At 44.0% G+C, this 15,984-nt stretch overlaps 1 protein-coding gene across 2 annotated transcripts in view; it reads left to right on the top strand.

Annotated features, from left to right (window-relative positions):
* Positions 1-15,984, top strand: part of LOC126210047 (persulfide dioxygenase ETHE1, mitochondrial) — a 72,509-nt gene that overhangs the window by 15,032 nt on the left and 41,493 nt on the right. For both annotated transcript variants that reach the window (XM_049939157.1, XM_049939156.1), the window contains 2 exons: positions 6,444-6,629; positions 7,911-8,093. In XM_049939157.1, the coding sequence (XP_049795114.1) occupies positions 6,444-6,629; positions 7,911-8,093 (369 nt within the window). The remainder of the gene's footprint in view (positions 1-6,443; positions 6,630-7,910; positions 8,094-15,984) is intronic.

Genomic DNA, 15,984 nt, shown 5'->3' with positions numbered 1-15,984 from the left:
TTGAAGGTGGTTATGTTTTCTTCTTCAGTTTTCTCTTCATACAATCTGTGAGTGAGTTTTTCTGTATTTACCCTATTCCTTACATTTATGTTTAAGACAAAATGGCACTGTTGTGATGAATTTTGTATCAACCTGTCAATACTCGTTGCGTACATTGTTGTCAGAGCTCCAAGCTGTGACATGGCAATACAAAGTTGAACTCCCAGTCTGAATTTTACACACCATCCCCAAAGTAGAGAGATAAGTAGTCAAGTATAGAACATTTGTTTTATTCTTTTACATGTTGCTGATAATACCCTATCTGTTATCTCTTCTCGAGTGCTAATTTAGGGGCAGAATAGAGGAAGCAAGTTCTGCATAGCAGCTGCTGTGTGTTGCGGCACACATTTCCTCATGTATTCTAGCCACTATATCTTGCCTTCATGTAGTATTCCATACATCTTGAAGTGGAACTCTAAGGGTGATAGTGACTGCTTAAATGTTTGTGCTGTAAGATTTGAAAGTGTTATTGTTGATGAAGTAATGTGCACATACTTGAAAGCCGTGCACACTAGCAGTGTGTTGTCATTGCGAGAGTGCACCACGAAAGAGCAAAAGTATGAATTTCTGATAGAGCCCACCATGGGTGAGTGCCCATTAAATGCTGCCACACTCGCTCCATGCATACATTTGCCTTCTCTTATTGTGTTCAGTCTATGTTATGGTGATTGGTGTATATGCCACAATCTAATAAAGTTGTATTAACTTTCTTCTTTGTGTTGCATGTCCAAAACCACACCAAAGGAGGTGGCACAGAGGTTAACACACTGGACTAAAATTCGGAAGGGTGACAGTTCAAACCCACATCTAGCCATTACGATTAAGGTTTTCCGTTATTTCCCTAAATCACTTCTGGCAAATGCTGGGATGGTTCCTTTGAAAGGGCACTGGCAACTTCCTTCCCCATCCTTCTCTAACTTTATGGGACCAATGACTTCAGTGTTTGGTCCCCTCCCCCAAATTAACCAACGAAGCTACAACATAAGTGACAACGAGTATGGGATTGTTCTCAATGTGGTTTTCAACTTCTGGTTGGTCCTCCGTTACATTAACAATGTCTGACAGTGCTACTGATGACTTTTTATGCCGTCTGGTTGATCAGCAGGGTGTTCATATTGTGGTGTTGCAGCACCTCAGTCAACAGCATAAGGCATTCACCACAGTACAACACAATCAAAGCCAGCTACTGCTAACACTTGCCTCTGTTGTGGCCTGTTCAGGTCTGTCTCAGTATACATCGCCTGCTGTGTCACCCCTCGCACCTCCTGTTTTGCCTTTCGCTACCCCGGTTGTTTCTGGCATACAATGAGTCTGTCAAAGAATGTGAAACCTACGAAAAACAGTTGTGACAGCATTTTCATGTGTTTAGATTGACTGACGTTACCCTATGCCACGCTTTCTTTTTGTCTTGGTTATCGCCTTGCATGAATCAATTCCTTTGCCATCAGGCACCCCTGCAGGAATTGTCTTCACTCTTTTTTGATAACATGTGCAACCTTCTTTCAAAGCACTACTGGGAGTGGATTCACGTCATTGCCGCCCAAGTCGAGTTCTGTTGGTGCCACAAGAAACTGGAACATTTCTGTAAGACTTAGGCAGCTGAGCTTCGGGGTTAAAGCTGTCATCGTCACTTTGTCACTGATATGGTTAAGGAGTTGTATGCCGACCAAATGGTTTGTGATGCAGTCATTCGATTGGCCCCCAGTCATGAGGCTCATGAGCAGGCCCTTCAATATGAAAACTACTCCCTCTCCAAGACTCTGACTATTGCATAATTGTTTGAGGTTTTGCAGCTTGTAGGTACTCAGATTGAATTACGGTGTTAGGTTGCAGAAGGTCAACCCACTTCCCCCCCCCCCCCCCCCCCCTGACGTTTGTAACATGGTGGCAGCGGTCCTTGCGCAAGCAAAACATCTCAGTGGCTGGCCCAAATGACTTCAGAAGCCAGGGCCACAGCAAAGTACAGCAAGCCCACTAATGAACAATGCAAGCGCTCCACGCTTCCCTCTTGTCCGTCGTGTTTTGTCACTCACGATAGGCTTGATTGTCCCAAGTGTTGGGCTGTTTGCCACCAGTCCAACAAAACAGGGCACATTGCTCCTGTTTGTAATGCAAAATTCCAACAGCCTATTGCAGACAATGACATGGATGTCAATTGTGTATCAGCAATCTGAATTGCAACCAGTAAGCTTTTATTGATGCCAAGGTTTAGCAGAAGATTTTGCACGTGCAAGTCGACATGGACTTGGGTTCTCCCCTTTTAGGGCCAGTGTCACATACATTTGTCACCTACAGTAACCAAAGAATTCCAATATTAGGTAGTTTCTCGGGTTCGGTCAGATATAAATATGTGGATCGTCCACTGACTTTTCTGGTGGTGAACAATGTATACACTGCAAATTTGTTTGGTTTGGATGCCTTTGACCTTTACAGGTTTAGTATTTCTGAAGTAGTTAATCTCGTATCTGATCAAGTGCCTTATACACAACTCGACTCATTATGCTCTGAATTTTCCACCATGTTTTCTGCGGGCTTGGGTTGTGCCAATAATTTCAGAATCCACATCAGCATGAAACTTTCGGCCAGACCCAGTTTCTTTCAGGCTTGCCATGTGCTGATGGCACTACGTGACCAAATCAAGGTGGAGCTCGACCATTTCACAGCCTGCAGGATTGTCCAACTGATTGCATCCAGCGAATGGGCTACCCCCGTAACCATTGTCAAGAAGCTGTCTGGACAGTTACACCTTTGCAGTGATTTCAAAGTTTCCGTCAATGCTCAGTCTATCATTGACACACATCCCTTGCCATGCCTTATGGAACTTTTTGCTAAGCTCACTGGTGGTCAGTATTTTTCCAGGATCAAACTCTCTGATGCATATATGTCACTTCCTGATGATGCTGACTCTCAATTACTCTTGGTCGCTGAAATGCCTTTTGGCTTGTATCGATACTTGCGGTTACCATTTGGCGTGGCCAATGCCCCAGCGATTTTTCAATGGTTTCTCGGACAACTCACAAGGTCTGTGCAAACTATCTTCATGATATTGTGGTCTCCAGCTCCTCCACTGCCGAACATCTCAACAGCTTATGCATGCTCTTTTCGGTGTTACTGGCGACCAGGTTAAAATGCAATTCGGAAAAGTGCCACTTATTTCAGCCTTCTATTGTCTGCCTTGGTTCAAGGTGTCTAGTGCTGGTATCAAACCCCTTCGTCAGAATGTCTCTGCCATTGTGACTCTTCCATGTCCTACATCGGTCAATGAACTGCAAGTTTCTTTTTAGGTAATATCGGTTGTTATTGTGAGTTTTTGCTGGAGGCGGTATCAGTAACACAACCGTTACATGCCTAACTACACAAGGGGGCATCTTTCCAATGGTCACAGGCACATGAAGTGGCATTTTCCAAACTGAAGTCTGTGTTACAATCTGTGCCTCATAACCTACCAACTGGGTTAACATTTAATGTTAGCGACATACGCGTCCCAGCATGGGCTGGGGCAGTGTTAGCTCATAAATATCTTGATGGCTCTGACTGGCCTGTTGCATAAGCATCAAAGATGCTTAATTCAGCTCAGGCTAGATATTCACAAATAAAGACAGAAGCCCTCGCCATTGTTTATACCATTAAGAAGTTTTATATTTTCCTGTATAGTGCAAAATTCCATCTTATAATGGATCACAAGCTGTTAGTTTTGCTGTAACCTCTCAGCATTGTTGTCAGACAAAGCAGCACATTGCCTTCAACGTTGGGTGCTGTTCCTCCCTTGGTACAGCTACTAGATCAACTTCTGCTCCAGGCTAAACGTGCGAATTCTGACATACTTTCCTGTCTTCTGGCTGGTCCAGACACAGTGTGCATCACGGCAAGCTGCCCTGAGGACAGTGTTGCCTCCTTGGCTGCAACCTTTGCAGGCCTGGGACCATCTCCTCATCAATTTTGCCAGCTGTTTCCTTAATGTATACTGGCTAATAGTAATCGATGCATTTTCTCGATTCCTGTATGTTATCCATTGCACATCAACTTGGTCTCTGCCAATGTGGCAGCTGTACTGAATTTTTTTTCCATTAAAGGACTTCCAGCACGGTTGGTCTTTGATAACGGCCCTCAGTTTGTGTCACAGTAATTTGCCTCCTGCTGCAATGCCAGTGGCATTCGCCACATTTTTGCCCCACCCTTCCACCTGCAGTCCAGTGGTGTGGCTGAAAGGTGAACACAAATGAACAAGTACGTGAGTCTGTCCCAGTCCAACGTTGCCTCAGATCAGTTTCTATCTTTCTATCGGTTCACACCATTCGGCGACAACAGCCTCACTGAAACACTCCACGGGCGTCATCCCCGGATGCTCCTGCATCTCCTGTGGCTCACCCAGGGATACCAACCCATGTAGCCGTCGCCTCATTTCCAGCCTGCGGTGGCTATCTGGGCACAAGGGTTTGGTCATCGCCCAAAATGGATTCTTATTGTCATCTCCTGATGCCACATGCACTGTCTCTGTGATGTCTATATGGAGAAGGACCTCTGTGCACGTTATTACAACAAGTTGTGCCTGTGCAAAGATGACCGGACAACCCCAGCTGGCACATTGATGTCGCCCGCCAGTCTGTGTCACTGGACGGATCACCTGATACGGCTGAGTCCTTGCCACGACATATGAGGGGTCCCCCATCACCAGTGGACAAACCAGGCACAGCTTTTCCACTATTGCTACCAGTACTGATGCAGCTGCTATCTGTGTCGGAGCCGTCTCCTCTGCCTCAGCCAGCAACTGTGGGGGCACCGTCAGCACCAGGCCCTGAACCTGATGGGGACATGGAGCTGGTGCCATCATCACCCATCCTACCGTATGGGTTGACTCGAGAAGGCGGACTAGTGTGCTGCCCGCGCCGCAAGTTCTTCCTACCATATGCTCCAGTACCGACATGTCATCTCGGTCAGGTGGAAGACGCCATGGACATCTCACTAATTCAAGCTGTTCCCTGAGGGAAGAGGAATGAAGTGTGCACGCATTAGCTGTGTGTTGTCACCTACGAGAGTGCACTGCAAAAGAGCAATACTGCGAACTTCTTGCCGGCCGGTGTGGCCATGCGGTTCTAGGCACTTCAGTCTGGAACCGCATGACCGCTACGGTCCCAGGTTCGAATCCTGCCTCGGGCATGGATGTGTGTGATGTTCTTTGGTTAGTTAGGTTTAAGTAGTTCTAAGGTCTAGGGGACTGATGACCACAGATGTTAAGTCCCATGTGCTCAGAGCCATTTGAACCTTTTTGTGAACTTCTTATAGAGCCTGCAACAGGCAAGGGTCTATTTAAACCCTGCCAAGCTACACTCTTGCATATATTTGCCTTGTCTTATTGAGTTCAGTGTATGTTATGGTGAGTGGCATACATGCCACAGTATAATAAAGTTGTACTAACATTCTTGGTTGTGTTGTTACAACAGTTGACTCACTCAGTAATGGTACTTATTGTTTCAAAGTATGGGTGACATCTGAAAAAGACAACCTTCACTATTGACTGTGCAATGTTGCAGATTACATTATTGTTTGGCCACTAAGGTGGGTAGTGGTTAGGAACTAGGGAGCAAGGCATTAACAAAAAAGTTTAAGAGTTAATACTGTCATCTTGACAGAGATGGTGTATTTTACTAATCACACAGTTTCATTTGGCCACACTCTTGTTGGTGAAAGTCAACCAGTTTTGTGCTGCTTCAGAATGTTTATGGTTGCCATCAACCTTAACGTACATAACAGTATTGTGTACTGGAACAGTAAGTAGCTATTCTGAAAGTAGTGTTTATTCATTTGTAGTGTCACATATAGGGTTTTTTGTTGTTGTTGTTGTTGTTGTTGTTGTTATTCATGAAAATGAGGGAAAAAGACTTCCTGGTCCATATAGCAATTCGCCATCAACTTTCGTGTCACTTCTACAACACCTTGACACATTACATGTATTTTTCTTTTATAAGCTGTAAAACGGCTGCCCATGGATGAGGTGGTGGGACTTGTCCCAGCAGCCAATTCGCTACAAGCCAGTCAAAAACATCACTCCCAGCATTTTCCACATGGGGTATAGAGGCCACGTGAAAGTGTGTGATTAGTACACACTGTGTGTGTGTGTGTGTGTGTGTGTGTGTGTGTGTGTGTGTGTGTGTGTGTTTTGCAGCATAACCCGCCCCACACCTCTGTTCATCCTTCCCTGTTACTTTAGCTCCCTTTCATCTATGAGACAAACTCAACATGTGTGATGTGCAGTTGCTTCAGTTATGTCTTGTGAGAAATTCAAAGATAGGATGAGGAGACATCTGTTAATCATAGAGAAGAAGACAGCCTTAACTAAAGTTTTTGAACTACTGTTGTCCCCAATTGGTTTCACCATACCAAAGAAATTCCATCTTTTGTTGCAGTGAATACACATGTACATGCTGACCATATAACAGGAACTGGCCTTCTAAAGAGACTCCTGCCCGGGTCTCGTAGCCTGATATCACGTGCTAGTGGTGCAATGGCTGATGTGTTCGTTGATCCGTACCAGAATGTTGAATTTGGGAGGCACAAACTTGAAGTCCGACCGACTCCAGGGCATACAAATGGTTGGTAAAATTTTAAAATTTGAAACATATGTTGTTAAATGTTACTGCAATTTTTTTTCGTTTTCTATTTTGTATTATGTATTTTGTGTTCTTATTAATAACCGATAATTGTGAGATGAAAACTGGCCCTTGAAAACAATTGTGTATGTTAAATCTTTAGCTAGGCAGTACAGGTACACATTAGAATATGGTTTTTGTGTGTAATATTCTGATCTGGTGTCCATGACTTGCAAGTAAAGTGACAGTTACTTACAAATGTTCACCTGTATACAAGACAGCATGACCTTGAAAAAAATATTGTAGAATCATAGCATAGTAACACAGTGTCCTTGCATATAGTTGTCAGCTTCCACAAGGGTTACGGAGCTTAAGCTAAGTTCAGAAACCTTTGAAGTGCCATATGATAAACTGCTTGTACCCTTACAGTAATCTCGTGAATCTGTGATTGAAGGTCTTACATAGTTATATTGCAGTTTCAAGCAAACAAAAGTAACATATTTGTACCACAAATTAACATTAATGGTTACATACTAAATTATCATCACATGTAAAATTCTTTGAGAGTCCAACTGTGTAAGGTACTAAAATGGAGTCGGCATATTGATAAAGTAGTCATTTAGCAGCATTGAGCAGTGAGGCTACTTTGTATAGTAGACAGCTGTACACCTTTTAAAGGCCTCTTAAGAGATATAGAATTCTTACATTTACTGCACAGTATGTTTACTTCTTAATACTAGTGCTGGAACTGTAATTTCCAGACAAAAATAATTTCCATGCAGACTTTGGCCACTGAGTAATGTTCTGTGTGGGGATATATATTCTTGTTCAAAGGCCATCAACAAGCTCCCATCACACACAAGGCAAGAAAATTCAGAAGAATTATGTTGTCATCTGGAGTGAAGAGTTGAGGATTTGGTGAAATGCATGATAAGTAACAATATTCTCTGTAAACAGACCTGCCTTGTTGCAAGTGTAGACAACTGATATTCTATGATAAATGCCATTATGTGTATTAAGTATTAAGAAAGCAGTAAGAGATAAAACCAGTTGTTTAACAAAACTGAAGCAACAGGAGCTGTTTTCAAAGTGGCAGTTACCAGCTGAATTTTCTACGTAAAATGTGGTCTGAGTAAGCAGCAGCAGTTCGGAGTAATTTAATAGTATTTGTTAATGCAATTTGTAACAGTTTATTTTCAGTGTTAATGTATACCTCGACTCGTTCCACATCTGTAACTGTAGCTATGGAACACAGTGGTTGGCAAATGAATTTTTTCTCTACAGGGTGTGTTACATATGTCAGCCACGATCAAGGGCTCGTGTTTACTGGTGATGCTGTCCTTATCCGCGGTTGTGGGCGGACAGATTTCCAGGAGGGTAACCCCCATACATTGTACCACTCAGTGCACACGCAGATCTTCACCCTGCCAGACACGTTCCGCATCTTCCCTGCGCATGACTATAAAGGTAAGGAACTTGTCATATGATAAGTGACTTCAGTGAAGCTGTAATAGTATCTTACTTAATCATCTAAAGATGCACCCATTTACACGATATAACACATTTGTCCAGTTTTGACAAAGTTCTTAATATACATTGACAGAAAATTCCAGATGAAATAAAATATGCTTGTGATGGTAGGTGACAACTAGTCATCTAGAGCATCCAGTTGTGAAGCCTGCTGTGCAACATAATGTAGTTGATGGCCACTCCTTACCATGAGGAGATGAAATGTGTAGTTTTAATGAAAGTTTTGCAGGATGTACATCTAGGCCTTACATGAAACTGTACCAGATTGCAGCTCAGTATCTAGTACAGTGTAGTCAGTTTTTCCCTATTGTGACAGATACGAATAAATTACCAAGTTTGCTTTACTGTTGCTCGTGATTTAGGGGATTCTCATGCTGAAACTTGGTGATTTTCCTCAACTTCTTTTGGTACGACAACCTAGTTGCTGAAAATTGCTCAGCGTCCAGCAGATTTATCACAGTTGCTCAGAAATCCTGTTGTGACAAATTTTGATAATGTTTTGGCAGCTTTTATTATATGATAGAATGACTTTCTGATAGCGATTTTTTGCTCATTTGCAGCCAGCCAGCATGATATTAAAGTTAATTCAAAATATGTATTCATAAATTTTTTGTGGTCTTCAAATCTCAGATTAAGTTTTTGTTTGCACCACTGAAAAGAGCTCATTTTGTTTGATAAGGAAAAGCTTATTTTATTTTTATGACAAACTAGTTGAAAGACAATAAAGAAGTTCAAAAACATCATACTTGACTGCCATTACAAGCAAAGAATGTGTTGACTTTTTAAATCTGCACATTTGGAAAGATGTAAACTCTGTTGGAGCTGTCACTGATTGGCTTTATTTTCCTCAAAATAAAAATTAATTACCTCTGCCTGTGACTTTCCAGAAATTTATCTGTTCATTTAGGCTCTTTCTCACTATTTTGGAAATTCACCCAGCTTGATGGATATTCAATACAACATTTCAGTACATTGCAGCATTCATTTTGCAGGTAATTCTGCATGTCACCTGGCAACATTTGCATCTCAAAAAGATGTCAAAGAAATAAAAGAATTTTTAGCACAAAAGCAACAATTACTTCATCGAAGAATTGAATTATGTCTTGCCAAAATATGTTTTTTTCATAAAGCGTTGCTTTTGGAAAGTATGAACTTCTACAGAAATTCTGTTGTAATCCTTTTTGTCTGAAACACCAATCTGTATAAAAGGTATTCTGGGTTGTTACTTTGCAACAGTGGATCATTTGAAAGCTATGGCCGGCCAGGGTGGCCGAGCGGTTCTAGGCGCTACAGTCTGGAACCGCGCGACCGCTATGGTCACAGGTTCGAATCCTGCCTTGGGCATGGATGTGTGTGATGTCCTTAGGTTAGTTAGGTTTAAGTAGTTCTAAGTTCTAGGGGCTGATGACCTCAGAAGTTAAGTCCCATGTGCTTAGAGCCATTTGAACCATTTGAAAGCTATGACGAAGGCTTCGACGACAATTTGCAGCTAAAAAACAATTACAACAGGAGTTGGATTCGACATAGTCATAAAATGAAACAAATGAAATACATTCCTCATAATCCACATCTGATCCTTCATCAACATTTCTGCTGCGGGGGAGACTGATCCAAAAGATTTTCAAACACCTGGCAAAGTAAGGCATGTCCTGAATGCTTAGAACGTAGGCTATTGATTAAAGAACTGAATGAAAAGATGTAGTTGTCAAAGCAGTCAGCAATATTGAAGATTTTGACATTATCACCTCAAAGGTGAACTATAAAAGAAGTAATGCAGGATTTTGGTGTCTCAGAAAGAATGGTAAAATGTTGCTAGATGTCATGTAGAATTACCTGCAAAACCAATGCTGCACTCCCTTGAACTATTGCCATAAACATCCATCAAGCCACAGTTTGATAATAATTTCCAGTAGACTTTGTTCTCAGCTGTTAAACGTAAAAATGCGGCATATTTTCACTTGAAAAACATTACATCTTCGTTGATGGTGAAAATTGTTGTTGTGAATTTCAAAAGAGCCAAGAAACAATGTAAATGAAGAGAAAAACATTTCTAAAAGTCTAAGGTGGATCAAATTAAGTTTTATTTTAAGAATATCAAAGACAAGCAATAACAGCTGTAACAGATTTTACATTGTTTTGAGATGTGCATATTCAAAAAGTCCACACATTCTTTACCCATAATAGCAGACAAAGCATGATTTTGAACTTCATGAACGGCTGAGGGATTTTGTGGTAGTTTTCTGGTTCATTTTTTCTTTCATAGACTTAATATGTTTGACCATTTTTTCCATGTTTATAGTGAGAGCCAGTTACCAATTGAGGGATGGTGTCAATGTGGAAAGCAGAACCCCAGCTGCAATAAAACTTCAATACAATTGGTTTCAATTGTGATTGGAATATCACATTGTTGGTTCAGTCATCAATCATAAGGTCTTAATGATGCAGTTCCCCAGCCCTTTTGCTTGCCAGCTATCCTTTTCATTTCCGCATAACTGTTGTATCCTACATCACCAGTCGCCTGATACATTCCTTCCACTATTTTGTCAACTACAGATGTTATCAGTGACATGTGTCATATTAATGTTCCCAACTATCTCTTCCAGTTGATGGTGTTCTTTGTTACAGTTTTTTCCCTTCTGCTTGACTCATTGTAGGACATCTTCATTCCTTACTCAGTCATCCATCCAGTCTTCAGCAGCCTCCTCTACAAGGGTTTCTACGGTAAGGAGCAGTCAAATGAAAACAAGACAGACGGAAAAAGTAAACTGTTTATTATTTCAATAACAGTATTTATTCTGCTGTGAGACAAGACAGTCACTGCCTTCATAGAAAAATGTTTCCAGTTGCCTGTGGAACTGGATTGTATGAGGGCTGTGCAGAAAGTTTTTAGCCCCTCTCAAACAGGAAGTCTGATGTCAGTGGGATTGTTTCAGTTTGAAAGAGCATTGTCTCTCAACCTTGGAGTGTGTGGGCACCAGTTCCCTCACCACTGGATTTCAAAACATACTGCGAATGGTAAGCAAAGCCACAAGCAGTGCTGAATCTGACACAGTGTGAGATGGATGTGTTGATTCGTGATTGTCGTGCAAAGATTTATTATGACTACAGAAAGAAGTTAACTGCAGAAAAATGCCACTATTCTCTGGTACCTGTTTTTGCTGATTCTACCTCTTCTAATGCCACCATTGTAAATTGGTTTTGTGAGTTTTCCAAGGGTCAGGAATATCTGTCGCAGTTGTTTGGAGATTGAACCCTGTCACAGTCGTCCAGCAGTGGCAGTGATCCGAGAAAACACTGATACTGTGAGGAAAATTATCGAAGATGATCCTCATCTCACATTTTGTGACATTGATGGGACCTTAAATATTGGATGACTTTGACACAGACTATTATTTATGATCATTTAGGTCTAACCAAAATATGTGCCTGTTGGGTGTGACATCACCTGGCAAAAGACCCAAAACACAGAAGAATGGGTTGGTATTACTTTACGCTTGAAAAATTTGACAAAGGGTGGCCCAAAGACACTTACAGTATTGTCACAGGTTACAAAACATTGGTGTACCATTTACCATTATGACCCTGAAGGTAAGTGGCAATCTTGACTATGTTGCTTTTGTGGTAAGGAACCATCCCCAAATGTTCGGAGAAGTAGGAGCTCTGGAAAGCCACTGGTGGCCACTTTCTTCACCAAGATGGGTCATCTCACCTCTGTGACCTTTGACGTAAGTCACACAGTCACTGACGAGTGGTATGTGACTGAATGTCTGCCGAAAGTCATTACCACATGAAGGTCACAGCACCTAAAGTCGAAGAGGGTCACCTCCTCTTGCACCTCAACCATGCCTCAGCACTCAGGACTTCCAGAGTAGTGGACTTTGTGGAGAAGGAAAAAGTTTGTGTGTTCCTGCACCTGATCTTACTCAGTATGACTCCTGTTCCCAAACACGAAGAAAAGAATTTGTGGGCAGCAAAGGGACTATCACAACATACAACAGTGACCCAAGCAGCTTCCCCAAAGAATTTAGGACTGAGATATTTTTGAAGTGATTTCAATTGTGGATTGGCAAGAGGGCCAACCCACTAATGTAAGAGGAAGCCGAAAGGCACGCGTTTTAGCTCACGCAGGCTGGCGTGAGGTCTGGAACAGGACAAGGAAGTTAGACTAGAAAAAAATGATGTAGCTGTTTGAATACTTAACTTTAATCCATTAATGTTGAACGTAGCTCTTGTCTGTACATTCTTTACAATAACAATAGCAACTGATAATGGCGCCTTGCTAGGTCGTAGCAAATGACGTAGCTGAAGGCTATGCTAACTATCGTCTCTGCGAATGAGAGCGTATTTTGTCAGTGAACCATCGCTAGCAAAGTTGGCTGTACAACTGGGGCGAGTGCTATGAAGTCTCTCTAGACCTGCCGTGTGGCGGCGCTCGGTCTGCAATCACTGATAGTGGCGACACGCGGGTCCGACGTATACTAATGGACCGCGGCCGATTTAAAGGCTAGCACCTAGCAAGTGTGGTGTCTGGTGGTGACACCACATTCCTCCCCCACAAATCGGCGTACGGTTGTGTTATAAGGCTTCCGCCCGCCGTGGGCAGGACCCCATGTTGACGTATGCGACGAGGTGGGGAGCCTAACAACAGGCGAGGCTGTGCCACCCGCACCCTGCCATTCGGTCTGAGGGGAGCTAGGAAACGCCTGAAAACCTGCTACAGGGTGCACGCCAACATACGGTGTATGCGCCCGCAGAGAGACAGGAGGGGCCGAAGGGTCGACCTCCATCAGGCCGGGGCACCCGACGGGCGAAGACGACATATGGTCCGGCGCGGGCAATAGTTCCGTGTCGGAGGACATCCGGTCACGGGAAGTGATCGGCTGCGCGTGACCCTGGGAGGCGCCCGGCGGTTGCATCGACGCATCCACTGCGGGCGTCGCCGGCAGGAGAACAGGCGGCGGTGGCGGCGCTTCGCCATGGGGCAAAATGGAAGGCAGCGTCGGTAACACCTGGGGCTGAGGCGAGCCAGTAGATGGGTCCCCAGGGTGCTGACCGGACGGCACCGTCGCTGAAAGCAGACGGGGAGCGGCAGATCCCGTGCGACAACAGAGACGCAGCTGGTTGAGATGCCGGCGCACCTCACCAGAGGCCCCCAAAACCAGATACATAGCGCGGCCGAGGCAGCGAAGAATGCGCCCTTCGAGCCAACGCCGTGAACCTCGATAGTGACGATAGTAGACAACGTAGCCCGGAGCAAAAGCAGGTGTCTGCCGCTGCACAGGAACCTGATGCGGCGGATATAGCAAAGACATCAAGGTTCATTGAGGACGACCGTGGAGCAACTCAGACGGCGAGCGACCATCTCGGGGCTGTGAGCGATACGAGGACAAAAAATAACTCGTCCTCCCGAGAATGCGACTCTTTCAACTTCAACATCTGGGACTTGGAAAGTCCTGACCAATCGTTCAGCAGCACTGTTTGACTGAGGTGAAAACGGCGCGGATGTCAGATGTTGAATACCATTGGCCTTGCAGAATGACTGAAATTTTGCGGACATGAATTGTGGGCCATTGTCGGAAACAATAGTCTGTGGCAGACCTTCAATGCAAAAGATAGCAGATAGCGCTTGGATGGTGGCAGATGACGTCGTGGAAGACATCCGGACAACGAAAGGAAAATTACTAAAGGAATCTACTACAACCAACCATCGAGCATTCCAGAATGGACCAGCAAAATCGATGTGTAAGCGTTGCCAAGGGGAAGTGGCTTTTGGCCATGCAAAGAATTTCCGCGGTGGTGCGGATTGTTGTTCGGCACACGACATGCAAGAAGAGCACATATTCGTAATCGCAGCATCGATTCCGAACCAAGTACAGTGTTGACGAGCAAGTTGTTTCATTCGCACTATACCCCAATGTCCTTGGTGGAGAAGCCGTAAGACAGAGGACGGTAACGAACGTGGGACCACAACCCTGGACTCATCATTATCAGAACGCAACAGCAAAACACCACATCGTACAAAAAGTCTCTCGTTGTGAGCAAAAAATCGGCGAACCAACGGCTCCTCGATCCGTGACTTTGACAAGGGCCATTGCGTGGCAACAAAACGCAGAACGGTAGCAAGGACAGGGTCAGCAGCTGTGGCTGTAGCTACACGACGAAAATCAATCGGAAATGATTCGACCACGTCATCGGTTTCCTCATCAATGAACATGCAAGCAAGTTCGGAGGAATTGAATGCTCTATCCTCAGCAACAGGCAAACGGGACAACGCATCGGCGTTTCCGTTCTTAGCAGTGGACCGATACAAGATACTGTAGCGGTACTACGAGAGGAAAATAGACCAGCGAATGAATTTCTGCGCTGTACGTGGAGGTACAGGCTTGTTCAGATGAAAAAGCGATGTCAAAGGTTTGTGGTCTGTGATGATGGTAAAGTGACGACCACACAAGAAATCATGAAACTTAGTAACACCAAATACGAGAGCCAATGCTTCTTTCTCGATCTGTGAATAATTTCTTTGCGCAGACGAGAGCAATTTGGACGCAAAGGCAATAGGGCGATTGTGCAATCCATCTTTGTGCGCAAGCACAGCACCGATCCCGAAATCTGATGCATCTACCATCAACAAAAGGGGTTTCTAGGAATCGAATGGCGTAAGGCAAGTATTGGAAAGCAACGCCGATTTCAACTGGCGAAAGGCGCGTTTGCATTCCGTCGTCCAGACGAACGGAACACCTTTACGGCGTAAGCGATGAAGCGGAGCTGAAATGGAAGAGGCGTGGCGCACAAAGCGATGATAATAATTAATTTTTCCCAGCACACTTTGTAGCTGCTTCAAATTCTGCGGCGAAGGCAAGTCTTGTATGGCACGGAGGTGCTCTGGACTGGGATGTATGCCTTGGCCATTGAGTACATGTCCCAGGTAGGGTAAGTCGCGAGCAAAAAACACACATTTGTCCTTCCGCAAGCAAAGACCATTTTGTCGCAAGACCTGAAATAATGTTCTGAGATTGGCTAAATGTTCTTCTTCTGACTTTCCAGGGACCACAATATCGTCCAGATAGTTTGCTGCCGTAGGGACCGACGCACAAACAGTTTGCAGATATTGCTGAAACAATGCAGGGGCGGATGCACACCCGAATGGCAGTCGTTTGAATCGATACAAACCAAGATGCGTGTTAACCACCAAAACGCACTGGGATTCTTCGTCCACCGGTATTTGCAAGTACGCATCTGCTAGGTCCAACTTCGAAAAATATTTACCCGGGCACAGTTTGTCAAAAAGATCTTCCGGGCGGGCATTCACTGTTGCCTTGAAGTCCACACAAAGTCTCAATTTTCCAGAAGGTTTTGGCAAAATTACTAACAGTGACGCCCAGAGAGAAGCCTGCACACGTTCAATCACACCTTGTGATTCCAAATCGTTTAATGTTCTTGCGACCTCATCACGCAATGCATGGGGAACATTGCGCGCTCTGAAAAATTTCGGTTGCGCGTTTACTTTCAGTTCCAAATGTGCTTCATAGTTCTTAGCGCAACCAAGGCCCGGTGCAAAAATGTCTGCAAACTCTTCACATAGACGAGAAACACTGTCTGAAGGCACAGTCTGGTTCACTGATAGGACCTGATTGACTATAGACAAGTTAAACAACTGAAATAAATCTAAACCAAACAAGTTCACTGCAGAAGAAGAACGAAGGACATACAATGACACAAGTTTTGTTTGTCCTTTGTATGTTGCAAGAAGGCTGCACTGTCCTAACACAGGGAGCCCGTGACCTGAATATGCAGTTAGCTTAACATTTGCGGCACGCAACGGAGGTGT

Source organism: Schistocerca nitens, chromosome 10, assembly GCF_023898315.1.
Source record: "Schistocerca nitens isolate TAMUIC-IGC-003100 chromosome 10, iqSchNite1.1, whole genome shotgun sequence".
Lineage (NCBI taxonomy): Eukaryota > Metazoa > Arthropoda > Insecta > Orthoptera > Acrididae > Schistocerca > Schistocerca nitens.
This window is presented reverse-complemented; position numbering and strand designations above follow the sequence as displayed.